Source organism: Theileria equi, chromosome 3 (assembly GCF_000342415.1).
Source record: "Theileria equi strain WA chromosome 3, complete sequence".
Taxonomy (NCBI): domain Eukaryota; phylum Apicomplexa; class Aconoidasida; order Piroplasmida; family Theileriidae; genus Theileria; species Theileria equi.
The window spans coordinates 2,204,874-2,228,812 of NC_021367.1; the positions used below are offsets into that span (position 1 = coordinate 2,204,874).

The window sequence follows — 23,939 nt, forward strand, 5'->3', positions numbered from 1 at the left end:
ATAGCCAAAATGTACATAAAAACCATATTTGTCAAATCTTATAATAATGTGTACGGTTTCTTCAATCGTAATCCCTCTATGCAATTTTTCGTTTGTGATTATTTGTGTACTCTCCAACATTGTGCCTTTTCCAGTTCTAACGATGTAATAAGTAGGTTTAAACATGTGAAAGAGGATGTTAGTGATATCTGTATAAGCTCCAATTTGGATCCTGCCCCGTTTTTTCCGCATGATGTGATCGAGACAACAACGATAGAGAATAATACCGAAATATTGAACAACTATTCACTGGAAAATGTTGAGTCAGCAATTATGCAGTTTGTGCCAGACTATATACAGTCGTATACTAGAGGTAGATGTCATATATGATATCACATTGCTATAGAACATGATCATTTTGATGATTTTTTGACACCTGGTCAAACTTTTTTTGCGGAAAATAGAGAAAAATTGCTTGAGACAATTAGAGGGAATTACTACAATAAGAAAGCATCACTAGATTCCAGTGGAGATAATGTGGATTATAGGCTTCCTTCTATGTTGAATCAGGATATTTATGAGGAAGCATTTGGATCATATACCACTGACACTGTAGTAAAGCTGCCAAAGAACCACCTTTGGGATTACAGTACGACAGCTGTGCACAGACCGAAGTATGTATCTAACATTCAATAAATACTCTAGGAAAACGATTGAACTTCGAAAAGGACAAATGCCTAGCATACAACAAGTTATTGACATACTCGAGCAGGTTCTATTATTCCACTTATATATTCAATGTAATATAGGAACGCTTGATAGATATCATTTCGGTGGACCTCAACAAGTGTAGACGACGAGATCGGGGGTTGTATGCAATAGTAGCTACAGGATACACACGTTCGCATTGTAGGTACGTGACAACCCGAGGTTGAATTGTTGTTTAGGCGTGTCGGAAGGATGTTATATCGCATTATCGTTGATTTAGAGATACCATTCGTATCAAAAATATCATACTGCTGCAGTTCCCGGGATGACGACTGGATTGTTGCACACTTGGGACCTCTTTGTATTCATCTTATGATTGAAGAAGACAGAAATAAGTATAGGTTGTACATTACACTCTCATTTTTTACAAATTAAACAGTCTAGAAGAATTGTGGTCTAAAGTCGAAGAAAATACAAACGATACGAACCAACTTGCCACATTAGTGCAATAAGAATTGTATTATATAAAAATTCAAAATTTGTTATTTTTGCGATGTCGTACCGGTGAGCTAGAGAGTTTTGGTTGTGCGTCCCTCCGTTGGTTTGCCTTTAACCATTGAGCGTTCCTTCTGCAGCTTGTAAACTTTATGCGTTATTGATGCTCCGATAAACACGGACATCGCGGAACATGTGAGCACCGCTACATAGTCCCCCAGGGGCACACCGAGCGGCATTATACAGAATGAAATTGGAGGGGGCAATATACCCTATGTGGTGAAAAATTTAAAGAATTAAGGAGTGTTCTTAAATGAGAAAACGGCTTCCTTGTTGGTTAGTTTTTTGTAGACTGCGGAGAAGGTCTCCAACTTGTCTTCGAGATTGTCGTTTTGCCTATCCTTTGGATCCAAAAAGACCCTCAAGACACGAGTACCGTCCTGCTTTACACGAGTCCTGTAAAATGAATGGGAGGTATTCAACAAAACTTACACTTTCCCGACAATTTCAGTAGGAGCTGCGATATCCTCAAGAATAGCCTCATGGACACTCGTCAGGGTGCGACTTCTTGGCCTCTTTCTGAAAGCCTTCGTCTTTGCATCTTTAGCCATAATATTGCGCTGAGAAATTATAACTACGTGCCTCTTTGTCTTCTTCTCAAGTTCGATGACAAGCCTTCCATGAATGCGACGAACGTGATTTTGATAGACCCTGTAAGGCACAAATACGACAACGGCACTCTTCTTCAATGAACCGATCTCGACCTCTTTGCAGGATGAGACAACGATCTTCTTGACATCGCCCTTAAGATCAGCATTTCCAGAGGACTGAATATAGAGCAAACACTTCGCAACTTCTTTTTCCAAAGGGGTTGGATCCCTTACAGCCAGTATCTTATCTTCAGAATCCATTGTTTTGTATCGTTTACGACAAAACCCACAAATAAAGAAACTACCAAGGACACGATACAAATCTAGCTGATGAATCGGCAAAATAAAGATTAAAAATATCTGTCGAATGAAGACCTGTTTCAAATATCCTTATCTAAGAGTACCTAACAAATTAAAGCGGATTAGTCTGTTATGTTTACCCTTGTATCTATGGTGAGAACCAATGGGGTGATTATAACTGTAAGGCATACTTGGACGTACGGTAGGTCTAAGTTTGTTCACGGCTACAGTTTGTCAGTAGTCCTCTTTTCTCAGTGTGCTTCGAATAGATGACTTATTTTTTACTTCCCCTTCTCCACATTTAAACTTGTAGGATGCACAAGACGACGTTCAGCAGCGTCTTACAAGATACAAATGATTCTATCCACCATTTTACAACACACCAGAAGTATAAATAGCTTTAGAATCAACATGTTCCCACCATATCCTCGTCTTCTTCAGCAATGTGTAAATTCAAAATCCCAATCAGACTCATATAAGTTAACATAGATTGTTCCTGGATTTTATACTTTAAAACTTCAGACATCTCATTTGTTTCATTCCATTATTTGTGATTGTTGTTTTTTCCCGGGAGTGCAGATCTTTGCTGTCGTTGCGTGGTGCCCACGTCAGTTCGTTTACTAACTTCTTTTGACAGGGAATTGCCTTATGTGTTTACACTATTTAGAATGTCCTCATTTGATCGCAGTTTTTATGCTATTCGGATGTGTTAGGTATTTTCGTTTTCCAGCTGATTTTTGTTATGAATGAAATGCTTGTTATCTCTTATCTTATATACAATAACTGAATATGTAACTGAGTTTCACAGAAATGATTAAGGATCCTCCTTTGGAGTGTTGTAACGAATCGTACACACTACCCTGTAAATTAGACAATAATTATGAGGGCGATATCGCTAAATATACCTCTTCTATAAGTACAGTATGCCAACATGATGTCGAAGCATTATCACACACCCATAGTTTAGATGATCATGTTGATATTAATCAGTCAGAGGCTACCGATGATAGCGGTGGACCCTTTACAGGTCATGATCCCTATCTCCAGTTAGATGATTCAGTAAAGAGGTTAGAGAAAAGATTGAAAAATGGAATTATGCTAAACTCAGTGCTGGATGAATTGTGTTCGATTGAAAGAAAATATATAGAACAATTGCGTACTCTCAGAAACAGGATAAATTTATCACATACATTGGAATCAACTGGAGCTTTGGCAGCATTCTCAGCATTAAAGTCGTATATAACTAGGGTTGCAGAGAATCACAACGATTTCTTGGACGCAGTGTCCAACGATTGTAGACTATCGGACGAACATTTCGAGAGGTTTACGGATATTAACGATAATATTTGTACCATAAAGAGGGAGCTTTCAGATTATGAAGGGAAGAGAACGCTTTGTATCAATGAAGTTGAAAATGCTTTCTTACATGTCAAGAAAGCATTGCTCACTTCTTCAGATTCTACGTACCAAGTGCCTCCAGTAAAAATAAAGGTACACAAATCTTTGATTTCTCTTTTAACTAATTTTTTCGATCTTAACTCAAAAGCACGTGCCACTGATTTAGAATTTAAATCATCCATGGCAAAACTAGATGAAAAAGTGGATTGTACAATATCATCTTTAGGAAGTTTGGATAGGGCGAGGCTGATAGATATACGAGATGTCCTATGTAAATTTATGATTTATGAGACAGCGAAGATTAGAAATTTACAGTATGACCTGTCTGCGCTTATAGCCACTTTAAATGACTTCGACCCGTCAACGGACATAGAAGAATTTAGTACGTATAGAAACGATGATTTGAAGAAATATAATGGCTCTGATATGTTTCGTATCGCCAGGAATTATGTTAGAAATTTTAAATTCACAACTCCAGAGGTAAGGTTCGCATATTAAAACTTAACATTGTAGCTTTTTCACTACAATCCTCAATTTACAAATACGTTGAGACCACCACCGGATAGGGTAATCCATAAAATTGAAGGTAAACTTGAGAGGTAAGCTTATTCTGTTCATAAAACACGTGATCAGATTTGTCACTGCAATTTGGGATTCTAAGATTGAAAACTTATCTATTAAAGAACTTTTTGGAGAAATACACTCGTCTCTAGTTCGTGAAATATTCTGTAAGCTTATCGCCAATCGTTCCAGACGATCAGGAGAACTCAAATCCATGTTAGTTGATTCAAAAACTCTAAAAATGATCTTAGGGAGTGCCTGAAGACACTGGGTAAAGTGATTAGCATGGTTTTAACAATATCTGAACGCCAAGCTGATTCTTGGTGCGGTTATGTAATCTTGGGATTTTCGGATGTGATATATTCTAGTACGAAAGGGTTAGATGGGTCTAGTGAAAATGTTCACCTAAGGTCTATCGTTTATTCACACAGCTATTGGAATAGAATTTCATTTTGGGAAGAGTGTTTAACTATCATAATATCTTTTGACCTTAAGACAAACTTTGAAATGCTAAGTGACCTACAGTTTCACAGAACCTACGAGCTTAAACCAATCACTGAAGAATCTTTATCATTTTACTCCTGGATTCTTAACTATGGAATTCCACAGAATGCATCCAAAGAACTTATTCTTAGGGTATGCGGGAAATTGAAGTTATCGGAGTCGTACGCAAAATCTTTGTTAAATTGATAGATGTTTTTACGTGTGTCACGTTGCACTGGGTATATTGTTCTATATTCCCATGGAACAAGACATATAAAAATGCTTATCTACATGGCTGAGTATCAGAAGGGGTACTCTGTCTACAAGTTAGCAACATCAGTTACCGTTTTCTAAGATGAACATATTAATATACTATATATTCGTAATTAATTAGAAACATGTCTTCGTTAGTATGAATGGATGATCTTCCTTCAATTTTACAGGGTGTAGACACTTTGCTCCTTTTAGGAGTAAATGTTTCTGAGGAGGTGGATGTTGAAGAAGCAAGGGGAACATTAAGGCGATTATTTCTACAAAAAGCTAAAAAGTTTCATCCAGACAAGCAGAAAAAGATCACAGTTAAAAATGAAGCGGTCAATCTAGAGTTTGTCAAGCTGAAAGCGGCGTTTGACTATCTACAGACCGGTTCTAACTTCAAAATTTTGTATACTCAATCATTAAATGAAATCATAGCAAAAAAAAGAAGATCCGAGCGTTCTAAGGAGATTGCTAGTAAACAGGCAACATATTTGGATGCTCTTCTCAAGAGGGAACGGGATGTGTTGGATAGAAAAGCACATTCGAATATTAAACACGATGGTGATACTTCAAAGAAGAGAAAGGAATACCAACACTATTCCAGTGAATTTTTTGCTGACAGTACCAAAAAGAATGATCACGGTTCTGTCGAGCTAGTCATCGCTGCCAAAACAATGCAGATCGCGAGAAACTCAGAAGTGAATTGCTTGTTATTGAGTGATCACTTTCCTATACTATTTGAAAACTATGGTTTGGTAAGCGTCGAACCATTAGATGCGATAGAAACGGAAGATAGAAATGTCCGAATCGGGAAAATAGTATTTGAATCGCATGAACAAGCCATTAGAGCTCTGTTATATTATAGAGCAAATAAACAAAAGTTTCGCTGTGATTTATATGCTCTTGCTTTCAGTGCAAAAAATAAGAGTGACGGTGATAGCACCCCGAAAGAGATTTCCCTAGATGACATGGAGGCCTCAATACTTTCAAAGTTCAAGCAGGTTGGTGATTCTGGTTTAAGCTATACGAATAATATTATAGACTTTGTAAAGATAAATAATTAGAAAATAGTTCACATAGGTTTGGTCTTTGCGTAAGGATCTGGGTACCATCTATATGACTCATTGAGCCCCAATTTGTTGTATTCTCCCAGGTCATGTTCTGATCCATCATAAATTCCTGCTCATTATATGTTTGTGGAAAAATATGCTACCCTCTGCTATAGATTTATTGTTTTCATCGTACTTTATTCCTTCTAGTTCGCTTTCAAATAGCCACCTATTGGCCCATAAATCTAGAAGTCTACTTGGCTTCTTGTATTCTGAGTCGATCTGTAGATTTAGGTTTGTTTTCAGCTTAAAGAACCTTCATTGATGGATCCACGATGATTTCATCTATTCTCAATACTGTGACCCAGTGTCGTACCCTAATCATTAAATATTCCATGTAGAGATTTATAACCTAAGGAATTTTGATACTCTTCTGGATTTTTTATATCTGAAGCTGAGCTGTTCTCCACAAAGGGTCTAAAGTTTTTTTTGGGCTGTATAATTTTACCTGCTGTTCTATTGTAGCCAATACTTTTGCGTATGGAACCCTAAAGTTTATATTATTGATTTGTATCCTTACGTTGGTTTTCCAATGATTGTCCAGTCTTTGGATCCAACCAACAAAACAGTCCCGAAAGTAACCTTGTCCCCTACACATAACATGGGAGACGTAATACGGACAAACCGGACTGTCTGCGTTTAAGCTTTTCTATTTGTACAATATCACCCTTTGTGACCTGTTTATCTTTGGTTGTTTTTCTAATCCACATACTTTATGTTGATGAATTGGACTCGATTTAAACACACAAAATATATCGGTTTCCAAGTTAATAGTCTTGACGAGGTGTTCCGGAGGATATACATCGAAATTTTGTGTTGTATCCAATTTTATTTCTCCAGGAATATACTGATCCTGTACGTTTTGGATCTGTTATTCCAAATACCAACCTTGTGTTCCCGAATTTTATCACCAAAATCAATGTTGCGAGTTTGTGGAAGTTTGTTGTGCAAAATAAATGTACATGTCGGCTGATTTGCAGGGTTTATATAGCGAGGTTGACGCCATTTCCTTGCAATTCTTATTCTGCCTTTTCTAGACTTTGTAGTTTTTTTCCACCTTAGACTCAAATCTCTATAGGTTTCAAAATAATTCATGTCCTTATCAACATCTTTTGTAGGATGTATTGGAACCCTTGGAGGGTTTACCTTTTGCCTTTTGTGTTTTCCGGTTATGAATTCCTAAACATATTTTTAATGTGTGAATAGAACTCACAAGTTTGTGACCAATCTGCCGTTTAGGCTTGTGAACAACAATATATCTTCTATCATTTGGAATTACATTTGAATGTGCGAATAAGGATCTTCCATATGTTGATGGCGGTGAACCGCTTTGGTTAACAGTGAACGGCCATGAAGAATTGAAAAATCCAGCACGGGCAACAGAACTACAATAACGAACAGTCTTCTGAGATGATCGAAAAATTCCAAAACAATGAGGTGAATGTATGCGTATTTTGTTAAATATTGTAGAATGTGCTCGTAGACAGATCATTGTAAGCCATATTGACATATATTATACAAAGAAACAAAACCATACTACAAGTAGTATAATTGGTAATTTAAAACAAATGCGGAATAAGCATCTCTTTGTACAATGGGTAGGGGACTCCTTTCCAGGATCCTCATCGGTCAGGTGTTTGTCGTGCCTAGTTAGATACCATTAATCACATATGTACTCTAAATAACGTAGACAGTTTTAATAAATGTAGTTTAATACTAGGAGTGTTATGTAAAGAGTTGTTTATCATCAAATGAACGTATTCGGGGTTCTTGGTTGGAATATTTCACAATGAAGCTGGATCCGTCGCATTTTTGTTACACAACAAACACAGAGTTCCGTGTTTTGACAGCTATAGAGATGGGTATGAGAAATCATGAGTATATGCCTATGAAACTAATATCTGCAACGGCTAATTTGAGGTCGTGTGGTATGAATAACGTTATTTCTTCACTTTTGAAATCAAAATTGATAGTTCACTCTGGAAAAGTCTACGATGGTTATAAGTTGACCTTCCTGGGTTTAGATTATTTGGCTCTGCGTGCTCTCACCAAAAGAGGTGTTGTCCATTCGGTTGGTCGAAGGATAGGAGTAGGGAAAGAAGCTGATGTTCACGTATGTACCGATAGTGACGGAAATCTCATCGCTCTAAAGTTTCATAGACTAGGTATACTTATAAAGCATTTTATTATTCAAAATTTAGGCCGTATATCGTTCAGGTCTGTAAAAACAAATCGAGATTATTTCGGGCATAGAAAGCATGCTGGTTGGATGTATTTATCGCAGATTGCTGCCAAAAAGGAGTTTTCATATTTATCCAGCCTTTATGAGGAATCCTTCCCAGTTCCAGAGCCTATAGATATAAACCGACATGTTATTGCTATGAGATTCGTAGAAGGAACCCCTTTATCGCAAGTAAATATTTGACAATCATATTTATGTAAACTTTAGGTTAGAGAAATGTATGAACCAAAGAAAGTTTTGAATTTATTGATTCATCATATTGTAAAGTTAGCAAAGTTAGGTATAATTCATGGGGATTACAACGGATTTAATTTGTTGATTAACGATGACGGAGATAAAGTTACTGTTATAGGTATTTATTTCTTGATTTTAAACTACATGTACAGATTTTCCACAAGTTATCTCCGTGACTCACGAGAATGCAAAGTTTTATTTTGATAGGGATATAAAATGTGTCATTGAAATGTTCAGGAAAAAGTTTAAAATCGATGTAGTAGAATACCCTAGGTATATACACTTGCTGTTTGAATTAAATTCCGCAGTTTCGACGATGTCGTATCAGGAGATAATGGGAAGCTCGATACTTCTAAGCTAAAAGTAGATATAAATAAGGTGGATAATGAAATACTTGACAGTATTTTCGAGAATCTTCGTCAAGAGGTATGTCAAAAATATAACTTAAAACCTGATAGGAGCCGGAGTATGAGATCTTGGAAGAGGATGAATTATCCACAGCGATGGAGAAGCTCACCTTATTAGACCAATCTGACGATTCCGGAAAAGAGATAGAATCTGCAGATTCAGATCAGGATAATGGCTCTAGCAAAGGTACAGAATCCTGTAGCGAGTATACGGAAACTGAAGATAAAGTAAAAGAAAAACCAATACAAATATGGCGCCCACATGTAAAAAGGTATTGCAACTACATAGCACCGGACAACCATTCAGGATCGGAGAGAAGGTATATGGAAAAAAATTACACTCTCGTGCAAGGAACAAAACCAATTCAGGGTATAAAAAAGATTACAAGCAAAGGAAGATAAAGTCACAAATAGATAGCAGGGTAGATATTTGGTAACTTCCGGAACAAATTAAGGCAAACCCGGTACAGGGATGCTTGATGGATCCGGAGATGACATGTATTTTGGGAAAACATAGCGTTTTTCAGCGTTTGTGTCAATTTTTTCTTTAACACGGTTATCTTTTAGCTTTGATTCTGTGTCGTCAGGTGATAGTATACCCATCTGCTTCAGCAATAACTTGAGCTCTTTTGATCTCCTGTCACAGATAGATACCACACTCTTCCCTTCAGATGATACGGACAGTTTTCGTAAATTTTCGTTTATGTTACTACTTTTAATGAGTGCACTAGCAAAGCTGTACTGCGGTTCATGATCCGAACTAAGTGACGAATAGGTACGGTTAGGAAGTCTGAAATCACCTTCGGGACCATGTCCTAAGACATCAGAAAATCTGGGACATCTCGAATCGCTATTGAATGACAACGAGTCAGAGAATAAATCGTCCTGGGAACCGCGGCTAGTACTACCATTTAGGCTATTTCCCCTAACTCTCAGTTCATCACTCAGTTCCTTCAGATTGCTTTTTTTACCACTTTGCTTCTTTCCCCAATTATTTGATTTTATATTACAGCTCATTTGAGTTATTTTTTCGCTTACAATCTCTCGACCACTAAACTTCGAGGTATTGGCTTTTTTGTTTTTGTCATTGATTTCTTTGCCTGGTGATTTTTGTGGCTTTGGAGTCTTTGGTTTGTCACATGGAAAGGGAAAACAGAAGTTAGCACTGCTTTCATCGAAAAAAGGAACCATGATTCGGCCGCTTGGCCTAGTGCCACCTCTCCCTAATGTGTTTATTTCATTAGGCAACATCATTGAGACATTTCCAAAATTGATGTATCATTAAAATACCTTGTACAACTATATATACATACTAATCCAAATGTTTGTACAAATCAGAGAAGATATGGCGCTTTATCGTGATTCCCAAAAAAATTCCCGTAAAGTTTATACTTTAAATTTGGCGCGCAATATCTCACAAAATTTAATAGATATTTGAAAGATATAAACTATAATATGTTACATGTCCTTTTCGTGAAGTTTACAAAAGGCGAACACCTGTGATCTATTTCCAATGAAATAAGATCGATCTCACATCACAAAACCGCGAGATGACAGGGTCAAACTTAAAATAAAAATAATAATCCAATAGCTTTAAAGTAAACGTTTAATGATTGATAATTACTATATAACATGGTGGCAATAACAGAGTGCATACAATAACCGATGGGGATGAACTATTTATAGAAGACAGAGCCGTTTACGGTTATGGCATAATTTGTAGAATATATAACTTGAACATAGAGTGTATTTATTGGTTTATGGCAGGTTAGTCAGATGATCCTGGAGGGGTCGAGTCAACAATTCAGAACTCACTTGTTGCCTTTTATTTTCGTTTCGTTTAGTGATAATAGAAGGTTTTATTTCCTACTTATTTCCTAAATCTACATTACAGTGTTTGAATAGGAAGACTGAGTACTACACATCTTGGATTCCACGTTTTCACACACTTGTACACCAACTAGGAGCTAATATTGGAGATATTTTGGAATTTATCTTCTAGAATTATAAACTTATTTAGTCCTTCTGGGGTTATAATTTTTTGATGGTGTTCTGCTATCCCACATCTAGATGTTACAATTTGGCACAAAGAGTATTGGTCGAATCTCATGTTTTTGCTGTGCATTGTTTAATGTAGCTTCATTATTCAGGTTAAACGGCTCGGGTTACATTTTGGTTTGTTTTATTATTAGTGAATTTGTATGACTTCTGGGTAGGAATCCGTATATAGACGCAGATTTCGCAATAGTTTTCTTATAGATCTGGAATCATTTCATACTACTGGTACCAAACTTTCACAAATGAAGATAGGAACACATAATGGATTCTTTCATTGTGATGAGGCACTCGCCATTTATATGTTAAAACTTTTACCCGAATATAAAGATGCGGAGATTGTGAGAACACGTGATCAAGGCATCCTAGATTCATGTGATATTGTTGTAGATGTTGGAGGTGTCTATGATCCATCCAAACATAGGTAAGTATTATCTATACCTTCACATTTTAAACAAGGTATGATCACCATCAGAAGGAATTTAACGTTCACTTTGATGATAACCATAAGGTTACCAAATTAAGTTCGGCTGGATTAATATATAAGCATTTTTCTAAACGCATAATTAATGAGATTTATGGAGTAAAAGATAATGAAACTGTTGACTACATTTACAATTCTGTCTATGATAGCTTTATTGAATCTGTGGATGCCATTGACAACGGTGTTCCGATCTCTGATGGTGTTCTGAAGTATAAATGGAATACAGACTTGGGAAGTAGGGTAGGCAGGCTGAATCCAGCTTGGATGGATGTGGATGGAAATCCGGATGAAAGGTTTATGAAGGCAATAGAAGTAGCTGGGAAAGAATTTGAACATTTCGTAACAAATATTTTGAATGTGATACTTCCAGCAAAAACTTGTTTTGAGGAAGCATTTAGCCGCCGATTCGAAACACATAAATCTGGGAAGGTTATCGAACTAACAAAGTCTTGTCCATTTTCTGTAGGTTCTGTTCCATTACTCTATAGATGTATTGAAATTAGGAGTTTCTATATAAATATGAAGAAGATAACAGTGTGCCTAAAGACGAGCGGATTCTATTTTACATGTCACTTGACAAAGCATCCAACAATTGGTACTGCCTTTCCTATTTAGATAACCTTATAGGCGTATGACTGCTGTGAAGGAAAAAGGTTCCCAGTTTCAATCACGTTTACCTTTTCCAAAGCACCTGAGGGGTATGTAATAAAAAACTATAAGAACAATTTATAGGGCTCAGAGATGAAGAACTAGAAGCAGAGTCAGGAATTCCTGGTCTTGTCTTTGTCCACGCAACGGGATTTACTTGTGCAGGAAAGACAAGGGACTCAGTTCTTAGGCTATTTGACCTAGCCCTGGAAGAATAAAAAATATTGCAACAATCCCATTAAACTACACAAATATCTCTATTTTATTTTGATTTGGTTACAAAATTTTGAATTTATGTTTCTGTGTCAACAAAGGGGTATATATAGTAGTAGACCTGAACTTCTTCCGACATGTTTCCCGTCATATATGTTTTTATTAACAGGGCACCGTTGTCCTTTATCATTATTTTTATTTTTTGCGACAGTTTAAGGCCGTTTGAAACGCATTGGAGGCATTTTGTACCATATGTATATGAGTGTGGCTTGGTGATATTAAATTCGTCAAATATATTTTTATCGAAGGAAAAGTCCCATTCAACTGCTATGGTTGAATTTCCACGGGCCTATTTCAATGTCTGAATTGCGAAAGAATATGCAAAATACCATTCCTAGGACATATGGAGAATCTTGATTCGGTGGTAGAACTTCTAAAACAAGTTTGCTACATGTAGAATCCATTGTAATGTCAGCGATTGACGGATACAAAAGTTTTGGCTGAAAATTGTGCTATTATAACATGTCAACATACCGCAATTGTGAAGTAGTCGTATTTGTTAATATCAAAATCAAAATCTTCAAAAGGCATGTTCAACTGAAATAATGTGTATATAGAAGTAGCCAAAAAACTTACAGGAGATGTATGAATTGTCTTCAATCTGCAGACCAAATATTGTTCTATTTCACTAGAATGTTTGTACTTGTCATAATTTGTACACTTTCCTTTCAATATTACATGTCTATCGTTCGTATTATATGACATAGAAACCTCATTCTGTAGGTAAAATATGTGATAATCTTAAACAAACATTCTGCGAATACATGTTGATACAAATTAGAATGGCCTGAAGAGATAGAACAACATCCACACTCTGATTCATCTGAGTTTCATCTTCACAACCGAATGAATACTTTATAAAGCGGTTCTTAGATATACTAATACAGGTGTACATGGACTGTCCACTCATCATCGATTGAATCATCAAGTCTAGGGGATAATAGTAATGCATACGATATGTGGGACTTACGTCGTGGTCTAAAAACAAAATGAATATAGAAAAGGTTCTTAAGTTGCATTCCATAATGAGAATCACTGGATGTGTTCTTAAACAAAGAAAGGTTTCGGCCTATAATTATTTGCAAAACCAATTTTATAGAAAACAAACCACTCTGTGAGGGATTAATCGACGTTAATAATAGTTTTAAGAATCCGGCAGAATTAAATACACATTCGACATTAAAGTCCGAATTATTTTCAACGGGTTCGTCATCATGATCAAAAAGATCCCTTATGGGTGATGACTGTGATTCTATGGATTGAGAACACAAAATTCTGCTTCTTTTAATATAAAGCTGAGACATGGCTACTATTTTCTTTCTTCTGAAGAAACTTGCAACATCAAGTAACCACACATACACCTTATGCTTTGTAGACTCAGCAAAAATGAAATGTTCTTAAAACTGTATGCATGTTACGCAGCATTATATTTCGCGTTTAATGACCTTATACTCGGTTGTATCCCATTCCGAGATAGATTTTTCGTAAAACCAGTTACTCTACGTGATCCCGCGCTTTTCAAATCTAACTACGGTTATATATCGTTTGGAATATTTAGAGAATCGAATCATCCAATATTTTTGCGAAACATTGAATCAATCAAGGGGACAACTCGCGTATTTTCTAATTTTTCTGACTACCTGGAAAGAAATAAGATAACAGAGGGTGGAATCGAAGAAGATTTATATAACATTCTTGCCATAGAAACTAGTTTCGATGACACATGTGCAGCTGTAATAAGAAGGTATCTATTCATTTTAGGTGTAACGTAATTGCAATAGTGATGGGAAGATATTAAGTGAGGAACAAGTGTCGCAAAGGGGAACGGTGGAATTATTCCAAGGAATTAATCCATCATATGCTTATCGTATACATCAGGAACGTATTCAGGATGTTATCCATAGAGTTTTGGAGAAAGCAGGTTCGTAAATGTTTACATAATTATATACTCGTTAGGGTTATCGATGAATCAAATCCGTAAAATAGCCGTTACCAGAGGCCCAGGATTAGAAATTTGTTTGAAAGTTGGTTATGATATGGCATTAGAACTATCTAAGAAGTTTAAAATAGATCTGGTAGATGAAAATCACATAGCTGCACACTGTTTATCTCCTATGATAAGAGATCATCAATTTAAATGCTATGGAAACTCACGCCTTTCACAATCGGATGTTAGATCAAGCCTGTATTACCAACATCCATACATAGGAATTAAGATACCCGTATCTATGTTTGCTACTTTCTGGTGGTCATTCACAGATTTATGTCGCACAGAATCCGATAAAGTTCCACTTACTTTCAGATACTCAGGACAGATACGCTGGAAATGTTTTAGACAAGTGCGCTAGGTACGATTATCTGTTGCAAGTTATCTGAAACTTCAGAGATCTTGGTCTTGGAATAGGCGATGGAGGTGCTTCATCATTGGAATCCGCCGCAAAGAATGTAAAAATACCCGAATACATTTTTACTATTCCATCAAAAGCTTGTTTTTTTTCAGAATTTTGGTATCGTGTTTTTTTGTAGATATGATCCGTTCAGTTTTTCTGGGATAAGGACCCAACTGCATCTTTTGATCAAGAGCTTGTTATCTGAACAAGACTTTCAATCAATTTCTAAACTTCCAAAACACACTATTGACCAACTAGCATATAGTTGCCAGGACGGTAAGTTTAATATATTTAATATTTTGGTACAGCTGTGTTCAACCAAATCTTGCTACAGTTGGAAAAGGCCATGGACGTTTGTGAGACACTCTTTGGCATTCGACAAGTCGCTTTAGTTGGAGGTTAGTTTGTGTAATGTTGGAGTTTTAGAAATCTATATTAGCAAACAATGATCCACACAGGTGTCGGTTGTAATAATAAAATAAAAGATATGATTGTTTCAATGTTTGAGCGCAGGAAAGCCATGATTTCTACAAAGTGTCTATCATTTTTGGAAAGGATGCGGAGACATATATCCAAATTTTTGAAGAATGGCTTAAAAATAAGAATAGAGGATGATAATGACTTCCTTAAGATACATACTGAACTTATTAAGAAATTCAATTCTCTGGAGGATTTAATGAGATACCTTTTGAATCCTAGCTTGTTTTCTAGTCTTTTGACTGGGAAAAACAGAATAAAAGCGTGTATACAGGACAAGAATTCCATATATAGACTACTACTCTATTCTTATTTTCACGTACTTGGTGACAAGGTACAAATATTAAGAAAACAATTATCTAAAGCAATAGAAAGAAGGGAAACAATTTCCTCATCGCGAACACTATTAAAGGAACTTATGAATATAGATGGGAATAATTCATATCTCATAAAGAAACATGAAGTGAATCATAGTGATTTTAGTGGGAATTGGGAACTTTTTACGCCATCTAGAAAATACTGCAGAGATAATGCTGTCATGATAGGATTTAGTTTGTTAGAAAAACACAAGTAAGTTTAAGCCCTGAAAACACCATACCTATAGAATCGGTATAAAGGGTATAAACCGTGAAGAAAAAATAGACGGAAAGGATGTTTTGTCAAAATGGGATTTGGGAGATCGTAAGTGCTGGGAAGTGTTATCTGACATTTGTAAATTACATTCTTTTTTGTCAACCTAATTTTATAAAAAGACAAAGTTAAATAAAATGTAGCAGGTCCAATATAATTTACTATAAATTAATATTCATCATCCGATAAAGGTTCTAATGTGTCTTTTATTTCATCACCATCGAATGCCCTATCCTCTTCATTTCCTACGAACCTGATCTCTCCAAAATCATGGTAATCTGGCATAGGAACGTTGTATTTGAGCCTTGCATTGTCTTCTGCCTTTCTCCTTGAAACAAATATATACAGCTTTTGTAATTCACCGAGCTGCATGCCAAAGTAATCACACATTCTCCGTTTCCATTTTAGGGGAATTTCATTCTCTAGTTCTGGTGCTATCAACTTACGGATTAGTTCCTCTTTCTTTGTTTTATCTCTGTTATATAGATAATATTTAGAAACCCAAGTCCTCCTTTTAAATAGGTTGTGTATTTTGCTATTTTTTATAGGTTTGTGTACATCCTCAAACCAATAATCAAAGCTTACTAGATTTGGTAATGGAACCATCATAAGTCCTGAAAATTTTGTATCTTTAATGTCAAGATTTTTAGGGGGGAGTACATCAAGAATTCTAACGTGCCTTTGAATTTCTATCAAGTCTTTAGATCGTTTGTCAATGTGAGGAGATGAAAGATAACACCATCGTTTTCGTCTCATTGGTATGGCCATTGGGCTCATAACTTGTAGATTAGAATGCTTTTCGATGCCAATTTTAATATTATCAATGGCAGCTTTGAGAAGCTGCTTGTTATATGAAGTTAGCTTAATTCTTAAGAAGGAGTTCTTTGGCCATTTTTTGAACGGTAAACCTGGATCAGACTTACGTATGAAGTATGGCTTTTTTAGGGTACTTCTAGTAGGACCATATTCTCCTTCCTTTATTTTGTAAGGTATGTTTCCGTCAGACTTGTTACCTATATGAGGTGAGGAAATGTTAGTATTATCTGGAGAGGATGTTCCGGGTCTTAGCATTTGTACCACCTTTTCACCAACAATTTTTGCAAGCTTAATAGGTGCGTTTACCAACTCTGAAGGTGCGAATCTACTCATATTCTTGGAGGTCGAACCATTTTGAATATTTGATTGAAAGAAAGAATTGTAGAACCGTGGTTTTTTTGGACTATCAATAAAGTCAGAACAAAGTATATTAGCATTTTCTATAGTATTACATCTTCTTCCACAGGAAGTCAGAAATGTGTATAAGCCGTACGAACGCGTATTATCAAATGACTGCGAAATATGGGCACAATATATCCCTTTAAACCTACTTATAACCCTATCATTTGTAACTTTGAACCAATTATACTCGTTTGGTGACTTTTGTATCAAAATAGCCTTATTTACAAGGTGGTGTTGAAATTGATAAGTAACACACCATGTGGACTGGATTAAACAGAGAAAAAAAACTAAAGAAACCATCTCATGCGCATATTGCGCATAATGTTTCACAACAAGTACATTGTGCTCCTCATTAATGAATGCGAAAAAAATTTTGGAATTTATGCCCACCACAACGTACCCAGGGAGCAATCCAATTTTAGTAGATTATATATATATATCATGTAAATTACAACAAGCGTTATAAATTTCAAGCATCAAGCGTAAAATATAAACCAGATGCTTTTTGTTCCTTGTCTTTCACAGAATCTAACTTATTGATACGTGGTCTATAATTTACTGGATCCCTTCTAAAGGTTACATCGAGGGACTTCAAAAACCTATTGAATCCAATAGAAAGAGGTTCTGGAGTCAACGCGGTTGTTTCTATTCCGGGCTTCCCTTCGAATACTATTACCCTGTTAGCAAGATATGTTGCCATAATGAAATCATGCTCTACAACGAATGTTGTCTTTTTATTGTAAAATGTAAATCTTTTTATAACTCTGCTAGCGATGATACGTTGTTCTGAATCTAAATATGCAGACGGTTCATCTATAAGATAAATATCTGCAGGCTTTCCTAAGACCAAAATTAGTGCTACACGTTGCAATTCTCCTCCAGATAGATTCTTTAGTTGTTGATCCATAAGATGCTCAACTTGCATGGGTTTTACAACGTCCGTTTGAAATATAGGACTCGCAAATGCCTCTCTTATCTTCATTAGGAATAGCTGTTTGACAGTACCGTCAAATTTGGCTGTAATTGTTTGGGGTTTATAGCTAACAGAAAGTCTTGGAATTATGGCTTCTGCTTCGACATTATCTGATTGTAAGATTCCAGCGAGCATTCTAAGATGTTTTAAATGAAATATGACAATACTTACTTTATGAATGTAGTTTTTCCCGTACCATTTTCACCTAGAAGAACTAAAATTTCCGAATCATTAAAATCCCCAGGCATAACTGTAAGTGAAAATGTGCCCATTTTCTTTTCGAGTTTTGGATATTTATAGCAATGCAACCTCTGGATGTTTCACGTTAATGCAAAATACTACCAAACCTCTATTTCTTCCATTTCTACATCAGCCGCAACTTTGAAACACAAGGATTCCTCTCTGAACCTTAAATTTTCGGTAGGTATAAAACCTAAAATATAAGTGTTATGTTAAACGATAACAAACCATCTAGAAAAATATTTATTCCTTCCCTAACACTAAAAGGTGAGGTAACGACACCATAGATGGAAGGCTTTCCCCAAAGACAGCAAATATAGTCAGAAAGGTAATCTAAGACAGAAAGGTCATGCTCTACCACTATAATATAACGCTCATGCTGAACAGCTTGTCTTATTACTCTAGCTGCTATAATCCTTTGTCTAATGTCAAGGTAACTACTGGGTTCGTCAAACATTAACACATCTGAATCGCAAAGAATGGCAACACAAATGGCAAAACGCTGTAATTCTCCACCAGATAAATCAGAGACTTTCCTTGATAACAAATGGGCCAGTTCCAATGTTATTATTAGATCATCCTTCATTCCTTTTTTATCCTTCGCATCGAGTATTTCACCAACTGTTCCAGAGACCTATATAAATCATGTAATATAGATAAAATAGAAACCTGTTTTGGAATATTATCTACATATTGGGGTTTAACAGCAGTGGTTAAATTATCTTCCAACATTCTTGTGAAATATCCTTGCAGCTCCGAGCCTCTAAAGTATTGTAAAATCTCTGACCAATCGGGGGGCGCTTCATATTTCCCTAAGTTAGGTTTTAATTTACCAGATAAGACTTTCAACGCAGTGGACTTCCCAATACCATTCGTACCGACGAGTCCAAGAATCTGTTGCACATGTATTTCTGAGAAGGTAAATTACCTGTCCGGGTCTGGGAACTGGAAGCCTATGTAGCTTAAATGTGTTTGGTCCGAAACGATGCGTTGTATCCTTTCCTAGATCTCTGGGTAGGTTAATTATATTAATAGCCTCAAATGGGCATTTCTTTACACAAATACCACAACCGATACATAATGTTTCGGAAATATATGCGATTTTACTCGTTGGTTCAACCATGATACACTGCTTTCCTGTATATATCTATATTCGACCGCATTTTTGATTAATAAAACGACGTAACAGATCGTGTATTGGCGCATTTAAACTAAACATACCAGTTTTGGTGACTGGGCAATTGCGTCGGCATTCTTGTCTACATTTTTTAGGTTTGCACTTGTCAGTGGAGACTATAGCTATACGTAATTTACTGTCAGTCGCACCGAAATCAGGTGCCTTACTTTTGTCTTGTCTTTTCATTTTGATAAACAAGAATTATAAATAAAACTCTGATAGAGCAAGCGAATATTTGTTGCCGTACCACTCTAACACGACAATCACAGGGTACTCAACACAATTGAAATATTTTTGAGGTTATACTTGATCAATCGGTTTTGACAAACTAAAATCTTTATGTCTAGGAAATTTCAGTATGCCGATCGCTATGTATTGCACCTTTATTTGAACATTTAATGTGGAATCACGCATAATCCTCACTGTTTTGCACGGAATGTCTGCAACAGATCTAAAATTGTGTTATATTGATCGGAATGGAGCACTTGTCACACGAGAGACAAGAACATAAAGTCGATAAAATTTTATATGCCAGTACCGATGAAAAGGTAACTTTAGATTATATTCTGATTAGTGAACGTATAGTCACAACCTGTTTTTAAAACAAACCAAAAATACACAAATAAGTCGAAGAATAAGGCGCCGGCTGAACTGCCTAATAATGTTCCTTTCAATCCATATAAAGCGACTGATATCTTACACAAGGGGCAGAATAAAAGGAGACTTCCTGCTAGAGATCCAAGATTCAGTGACTTTTCAGGTATAGGGAAGCTGTATTACGACATTCTTTTTCAGGTGTTATGGACCTAGATGCATTCAGGAAATCGTATAAATTTTTGGATGAAATGAGGAAGGATGAAACAAAAAAGATAAAAAATGCGATTATGCTTCATGAAAAGTATCCTGAGACGGCAGCAAAAGCAAATAATGCCTTGAAGATGTTATCGCATTTAAACATCGCAAGTATACAAGATGCTAAGCGTATGCTCAATAAATATGAAGCTGAAAATGTGCAACTTGAAAAGACCGAAGAAATAAAGGCACTGAAAAGGAAGTTGATTAGCGAGGAAAAAGAAAGGATTGCTTCAACAGGAAAAATCCCGTATTATTTCCCAGACAAAAAGGTTAAGAAGATGTACAAGGAGATTCAAAAAAAGAAAATTAAGGAAGCGGTGGCATCAGCATCGATCAATCATGGTCCGGCCAGAGCTATACACAAAAAACTCGCAGCTAAAAGTAGGCGAAAATTACCAAAGGAACGCAAATCGAATATAATACCCACCCATAGAACCGAACACGCGCAATAGCGGTGTCTAACAATTTTATTTGGTAGGATGTGTATTATGAGAATAGCCCCCATTCTGGTTTGCCCGGTAGCCATAGCCATAATTATAAACTATGACATCAAAACATTCCGTACTTCGAGCATTAAAATGGAAGGATGCATTTGGGAAGGCAAAGTTCCCGCAGCTAGGGAACGAAATTCCTGAAGGGCCGGGTAGCAAATACACAAATTTTTCGTTACAGCATATTATGGAAAAATACAATTTTATACCATCCATGCTTGTCCAAAGAGAGTTTTTGTTACCTCTTTGCCTAAAGAATCCTACGCTTGTACAGGATGCGTTTCTCACCACCCCAAGATACAGCTATACCATAGAGACGAACTTTTCGCACCCTAGCGGTGAGAAACCAGAACCTCTAAAGGAAAGTGCCGCTACCGTCACAAAAGGACACTAATATATCGCACGAATAATTTAATTAAACTTATAGGATTCAATGTTTATGCATTATCTGTGGTCTTAAGTGCGTCTATGGCATTATGTTCTTCCTTCAGGGCTTCTATTCTTCGGTTATATAATTTTTCGTCATCAGGATCAAGCCATTCAGTAGGCTCCTCTTTAAGTTTTGCTCTCATATACTCTTCTCTTTCTTTGGCACCTCTTAGACGGCGCCACTCAAAGAATGGTACGTGTAACACTTTGTAGCCCATTCTTGTCAAAATTCTGTGTTTAAGCTTTGTGTATGCTGTATATTTTGTGCTGTTCGAATAAAAGTGTGATGGGCCATCCACCTCTATTGCTATAGGACGTTTATCACCGATAGGAAGAACACCGTTTTCATCAGCCAATGGCCCTGATAGCTTCCGGGTTAATTCCTTTATTAGTTCTTGTTTATATTTTTGTTGCTCTGTAGATAAATTTTCCACATCAGGGTCAAAATAGAATTCACTTGTTGTACTTACACCCGTATTTTGTACAGCTTTCTTATTACTGTAGGTTTCCTTTGGGGTGCCTTTGGATTCGCCATCTTTACTTGTGGTATTAAGTATTGATTCGTCATTGTTAGTGTTCTTTGAGTTGGAAGAATCTATACTATGAAAAGGGCATTTATAAGATACAAAGCGGTTGTTTTTACAATGTAAAGAGGCTTTTATTTTAGTGGCGTGTCTATAATCAAGATTCCTGAACATTAAAACGTATAGCTTGGATAACATCGTAGAGTTGTGTGACTGAGCCGGATAAGTATAAAATACCTAACAATACGATGCAATCATCAAAAATTTATAAGCCAAATTTAAAACAATTTATCATAAGACTCGACTTACTTATATACGAACCAGAAGGAAGTCTGTAATGGGGGATAAAATACAAATAGAACATAAAACTGGTGGCAAGTGATACTGTTATCCATAAAACTCCAAAATATGTCACTTTAGCAATCTGCATATATGATTGTGTTTTACAATACCTTTATATCAATTCTTAATTCTAGATTTTGATATAAACATCTATAACGCGCTCATTTGGAGATATATACGTTTCCGATCAATATACACATCCAAGATACTGGTACCTACTGCAGTGTCTGAATGTAGAAAATCTCCGTTTATTTTCATCTGTGTGGTACAGACAAGCTATACTTATAATACTAGTAAGAATTACAATGATCAATTATTTAACTTTTCTTACTTTATTCAGTAAAGTATGAACATCTTAAACCTGGAGTTGTTCCATAATTCGTTCTTATCTGCGAATAGTGTAATGTTTTTGTTTAATTTATTATAATATGGAATTTAATTTCAAGTCCAAACTTTACGATAGTGATAAGATAACGATAAATAACCTGAAATCGTCATGTAGTCTACTAACTAAAGATCTTGATTCATCCAATTCCACTGCTCCATCGGAAAATGTTACTATTTCAAACGAACCATTTTCCTTACAAAGTATGCTATATATATATTTGATATATGTTATTAGGTTACTTATCACAGATTAAATTAAATCGTTCTACAAAAGAATATGATCCAGAGTCATCGGAACTTGAAAGCAATTCAAGAAGTAGAACAGTGGACTATACAAAGGACGAAATAATTGACAAAAATGTTATTTCCAATGTAACATATTCACTTATTCCAACTTTAGGAACGTATCAAAAAATTAGAAAAAAGTTTAAGTAATATTCAGTCCAATGTGGAATTAAAACGAAGTAATATACTCGAAGTATGTCATAAACACATTTATCACAACATTTAGAACATATACCAAAAGATAAATCTACTGGAAAACAAAATAGCTGAGGGAGAGACGGACACAAATGCGAGATTAACATGGATCAGTAAAAAGGTTTCACAGACAATACTTCACAAAATAATTCATGTCACAGATTGAATGCATTGAAAACTCAGTAGCAATGGTTAGCAAACAACAGGACAGTATTTTTAAAGATAAGGACGACTTTATAAATGATATTTACAATAAGTTTGTTACAAAATTTGGAGTCTCAATTAACTTTAGATTCAACACTTCTCTATCACGAGAAAGGGCAAGTTGGAAAAAAACGGAAAAGGAAACACTTTTCTGTGTTACAGAACGAATAGAATCCGTAAAGTAATACTAGATGTAAAAATAGAAATCTAACTAGGGCAGAAATTCGCGATACACAAATAATGAAATCAGAAATTCTATCAAACTTAGAATTCTACATTAACACCGAGATCCCACAAATAAAGGCTAATATCGAAAACCTGAATAAGAAATTAGACAATACCGAGCAAATGTTTGACTTAATAGTCCATTCTTTGGTATAAAATGATTTTAGTGTAGGGAGTAAGGTATCAACGGATCTCATAGCTTTAGCAGATTTTCTCAGATGCGAAAGCGCTAAGATGTATGTTTGCGGATATATATCTGTTCTTTATTCAGGAATGAAATGAAAAGGAAAATACTCCTGGAAGTTAATAGGGATTTGGAGAAGCTTAGACTTCATATCAAAAAGGTAAGCCACAAACTATTATCTTATACATCAGATACATTTTGCATAATGTAAATTTATGAATTAGGAATGTGATGAGAGAGAGACGACATGGTACAAACTAACCAAACTGATGGAGGAAACCATAAAAAGATTGGGATCACCTATTTAAGTATTAACTCGTATTATATAAACATAAACTACTATATACCCCCAATTTTGCATTATTTAATATATATAGCACTATTTTACATCACAATACCCATAATAGGTGCTGAACAGGGGTGTACAAC

At 35.8% G+C, this 23,939-nt stretch overlaps 17 protein-coding genes across 17 annotated transcripts; 11 read left to right on the forward strand and 6 right to left on the reverse strand.

The window, feature by feature from the left end:
- Positions 1 to 9: 9 nt before the first annotated feature.
- On the forward strand, positions 10 to 1,122 carry BEWA_011010 (hypothetical protein; the record flags this gene model as incomplete). Its single annotated transcript, XM_004831292.1, has 5 exons — positions 10 to 352; positions 386 to 653; positions 685 to 751; positions 789 to 892; positions 927 to 1,122. The coding sequence occupies 5 exons, from the start codon at positions 10 to 12 to the stop codon at positions 1,120 to 1,122; spliced, it is 978 nt and encodes a 325-aa protein (XP_004831349.1).
- A 333-nt stretch (positions 1,123 to 1,455) lies between these two features.
- On the reverse strand, positions 1,456 to 2,282 carry BEWA_011020 (40S ribosomal protein S7, putative). Its single transcript, XM_004831293.1, has 2 exons — positions 1,675 to 2,282; positions 1,456 to 1,638 (listed from the first exon to the last, which is right to left on the reverse strand). The coding sequence occupies exons 1-2, from the start codon at positions 2,091 to 2,093 to the stop codon at positions 1,479 to 1,481; spliced, it is 579 nt and encodes a 192-aa protein (XP_004831350.1). The 5' UTR covers positions 2,094 to 2,282; the 3' UTR covers positions 1,456 to 1,478.
- Positions 2,283 to 2,942: 660 nt separating this feature from the next.
- BEWA_011030 (hypothetical protein) lies at positions 2,943 to 4,781 on the forward strand (the record flags this gene model as incomplete). The annotated part of the gene is made up of 4 exons (XM_004831294.1): positions 2,943 to 4,010; positions 4,044 to 4,129; positions 4,164 to 4,307; positions 4,343 to 4,781. The coding sequence occupies 4 exons, from the start codon at positions 2,943 to 2,945 to the stop codon at positions 4,779 to 4,781; spliced, it is 1,737 nt and encodes a 578-aa protein (XP_004831351.1).
- A 209-nt stretch (positions 4,782 to 4,990) lies between these two features.
- On the forward strand, positions 4,991 to 5,896 carry BEWA_011040 (hypothetical protein; the record flags this gene model as incomplete). The annotated part of the gene is made up of 1 exon (XM_004831295.1): positions 4,991 to 5,896. The coding sequence occupies one exon, from the start codon at positions 4,991 to 4,993 to the stop codon at positions 5,894 to 5,896; it is 906 nt and encodes a 301-aa protein (XP_004831352.1).
- Positions 5,897 to 7,730: 1,834 nt separating this feature from the next.
- On the forward strand, positions 7,731 to 9,261 carry BEWA_011050 (RIO1 family domain-containing protein; the record flags this gene model as incomplete). Its single annotated transcript, XM_004831296.1, has 7 exons — positions 7,731 to 8,106; positions 8,143 to 8,354; positions 8,391 to 8,535; positions 8,570 to 8,690; positions 8,726 to 8,843; positions 8,876 to 9,096; positions 9,132 to 9,261. The coding sequence occupies 7 exons, from the start codon at positions 7,731 to 7,733 to the stop codon at positions 9,259 to 9,261; spliced, it is 1,323 nt and encodes a 440-aa protein (XP_004831353.1).
- Positions 9,262 to 9,274: 13 nt separating this feature from the next.
- BEWA_011060 (hypothetical protein) lies at positions 9,275 to 10,075 on the reverse strand (the record flags this gene model as incomplete). Its single annotated transcript, XM_004831297.1, has 1 exon — positions 9,275 to 10,075. The coding sequence occupies one exon, from the start codon at positions 10,073 to 10,075 to the stop codon at positions 9,275 to 9,277; it is 801 nt and encodes a 266-aa protein (XP_004831354.1).
- Positions 10,076 to 11,124: 1,049 nt separating this feature from the next.
- BEWA_011070 (uncharacterized protein family UPF0160 domain-containing protein) lies at positions 11,125 to 11,978 on the forward strand (the record flags this gene model as incomplete). The annotated part of the gene is made up of 2 exons (XM_004831298.1): positions 11,125 to 11,303; positions 11,339 to 11,978. 2 exons carry the CDS (start codon positions 11,125 to 11,127, stop codon positions 11,976 to 11,978), a joined length of 819 nt encoding a protein of 272 aa, XP_004831355.1.
- Positions 11,979 to 11,994: 16 nt separating this feature from the next.
- BEWA_011080 (hypothetical protein) lies at positions 11,995 to 12,229 on the forward strand (the record flags this gene model as incomplete). Its single annotated transcript, XM_004831299.1, has 2 exons — positions 11,995 to 12,061; positions 12,096 to 12,229. 2 exons carry the CDS (start codon positions 11,995 to 11,997, stop codon positions 12,227 to 12,229), a joined length of 201 nt encoding a protein of 66 aa, XP_004831356.1.
- Positions 12,230 to 12,303: 74 nt separating this feature from the next.
- On the reverse strand, positions 12,304 to 13,588 carry BEWA_011090 (hypothetical protein; the record flags this gene model as incomplete). The annotated part of the gene is made up of 5 exons (XM_004831300.1): positions 12,304 to 12,573; positions 12,759 to 12,821; positions 12,861 to 13,001; positions 13,036 to 13,214; positions 13,393 to 13,588. The coding sequence occupies 5 exons, from the start codon at positions 13,586 to 13,588 to the stop codon at positions 12,304 to 12,306; spliced, it is 849 nt and encodes a 282-aa protein (XP_004831357.1).
- Positions 13,589 to 13,675: 87 nt separating this feature from the next.
- BEWA_011100 (glycoprotein endopeptidase, putative) lies at positions 13,676 to 15,891 on the forward strand (the record flags this gene model as incomplete). Its single annotated transcript, XM_004831301.1, has 9 exons — positions 13,676 to 14,028; positions 14,066 to 14,205; positions 14,241 to 14,455; positions 14,493 to 14,632; positions 14,669 to 14,791; positions 14,826 to 14,950; positions 14,983 to 15,072; positions 15,133 to 15,721; positions 15,756 to 15,891. 9 exons carry the CDS (start codon positions 13,676 to 13,678, stop codon positions 15,889 to 15,891), a joined length of 1,911 nt encoding a protein of 636 aa, XP_004831358.1.
- Positions 15,892 to 15,944: 53 nt separating this feature from the next.
- On the reverse strand, positions 15,945 to 17,362 carry BEWA_011110 (30S ribosomal protein S10, putative). Its single transcript, XM_004831302.1, has one exon. The coding sequence runs from the start codon at positions 17,297 to 17,299 to the stop codon at positions 15,950 to 15,952; it is 1,350 nt and encodes a 449-aa protein (XP_004831359.1). The 5' UTR covers positions 17,300 to 17,362; the 3' UTR covers positions 15,945 to 15,949.
- A 106-nt stretch (positions 17,363 to 17,468) lies between these two features.
- BEWA_011120 (ABC transporter, ATP-binding protein domain-containing protein) lies at positions 17,469 to 19,594 on the reverse strand (the record flags this gene model as incomplete). Its single annotated transcript, XM_004831303.1, has 7 exons — positions 19,434 to 19,594; positions 19,141 to 19,349; positions 18,882 to 19,106; positions 18,441 to 18,846; positions 18,320 to 18,405; positions 18,144 to 18,283; positions 17,469 to 18,108 (listed from the first exon to the last, which is right to left on the reverse strand). The coding sequence occupies exons 1-7, from the start codon at positions 19,573 to 19,575 to the stop codon at positions 17,469 to 17,471; spliced, it is 1,848 nt and encodes a 615-aa protein (XP_004831360.1). The 5' UTR covers positions 19,576 to 19,594.
- A 271-nt stretch (positions 19,595 to 19,865) lies between these two features.
- Positions 19,866 to 20,696, forward strand: BEWA_011130 (hypothetical protein; the record flags this gene model as incomplete). Its single annotated transcript, XM_004831304.1, has 3 exons — positions 19,866 to 19,937; positions 19,975 to 20,149; positions 20,185 to 20,696. 3 exons carry the CDS (start codon positions 19,866 to 19,868, stop codon positions 20,694 to 20,696), a joined length of 759 nt encoding a protein of 252 aa, XP_004831361.1.
- Positions 20,697 to 20,787: 91 nt separating this feature from the next.
- BEWA_011140 (hypothetical protein) lies at positions 20,788 to 21,129 on the forward strand (the record flags this gene model as incomplete). The annotated part of the gene is made up of 1 exon (XM_004831305.1): positions 20,788 to 21,129. One exon carries the CDS (start codon positions 20,788 to 20,790, stop codon positions 21,127 to 21,129), a length of 342 nt encoding a protein of 113 aa, XP_004831362.1.
- A 33-nt stretch (positions 21,130 to 21,162) lies between these two features.
- Positions 21,163 to 22,022, reverse strand: BEWA_011150 (RAP domain-containing protein). Its single transcript, XM_004831306.1, has one exon. The coding sequence runs from the start codon at positions 21,884 to 21,886 to the stop codon at positions 21,173 to 21,175; it is 714 nt and encodes a 237-aa protein (XP_004831363.1). The 5' UTR covers positions 21,887 to 22,022; the 3' UTR covers positions 21,163 to 21,172.
- A 436-nt stretch (positions 22,023 to 22,458) lies between these two features.
- BEWA_011160 (hypothetical protein) lies at positions 22,459 to 23,063 on the forward strand (the record flags this gene model as incomplete). Its single annotated transcript, XM_004831307.1, has 4 exons — positions 22,459 to 22,618; positions 22,653 to 22,777; positions 22,818 to 22,895; positions 22,929 to 23,063. The coding sequence occupies 4 exons, from the start codon at positions 22,459 to 22,461 to the stop codon at positions 23,061 to 23,063; spliced, it is 498 nt and encodes a 165-aa protein (XP_004831364.1).
- Positions 23,064 to 23,085: 22 nt separating this feature from the next.
- BEWA_011170 (hypothetical protein) lies at positions 23,086 to 23,721 on the forward strand (the record flags this gene model as incomplete). The annotated part of the gene is made up of 4 exons (XM_004831308.1): positions 23,086 to 23,282; positions 23,317 to 23,451; positions 23,494 to 23,562; positions 23,598 to 23,721. The coding sequence occupies 4 exons, from the start codon at positions 23,086 to 23,088 to the stop codon at positions 23,719 to 23,721; spliced, it is 525 nt and encodes a 174-aa protein (XP_004831365.1).
- Positions 23,722 to 23,939: the final 218 nt, after the last annotated feature.

What these genes read in the sequence shown, in the direction of transcription:
- BEWA_011020 (XM_004831293.1), bottom strand. Translation starts at nt 2,093, where the DNA reads ATGGATTCTGAAGATAAGATACTGGCTGTAAGGGATCCAACCCCTTTG. An exon ending in ACTGAAATTGTCGGGAAAGT is followed by an intron (nt 1,639 to 1,674) that starts GTAAGTTTTGTT and finishes TTCATTTTACAG; the next exon opens with GACTCGTGTAAAGCAGGACG.
- BEWA_011110 (XM_004831302.1), bottom strand. Translation starts at nt 17,299, where the DNA reads ATGGTTTCTTTAGTTTTTTTTCTCTGTTTAATCCAGTCCACATGGTGT.
- BEWA_011150 (XM_004831306.1), bottom strand. Translation starts at nt 21,886, where the DNA reads ATGTTATCCAAGCTATACGTTTTAATGTTCAGGAATCTTGATTATAGA.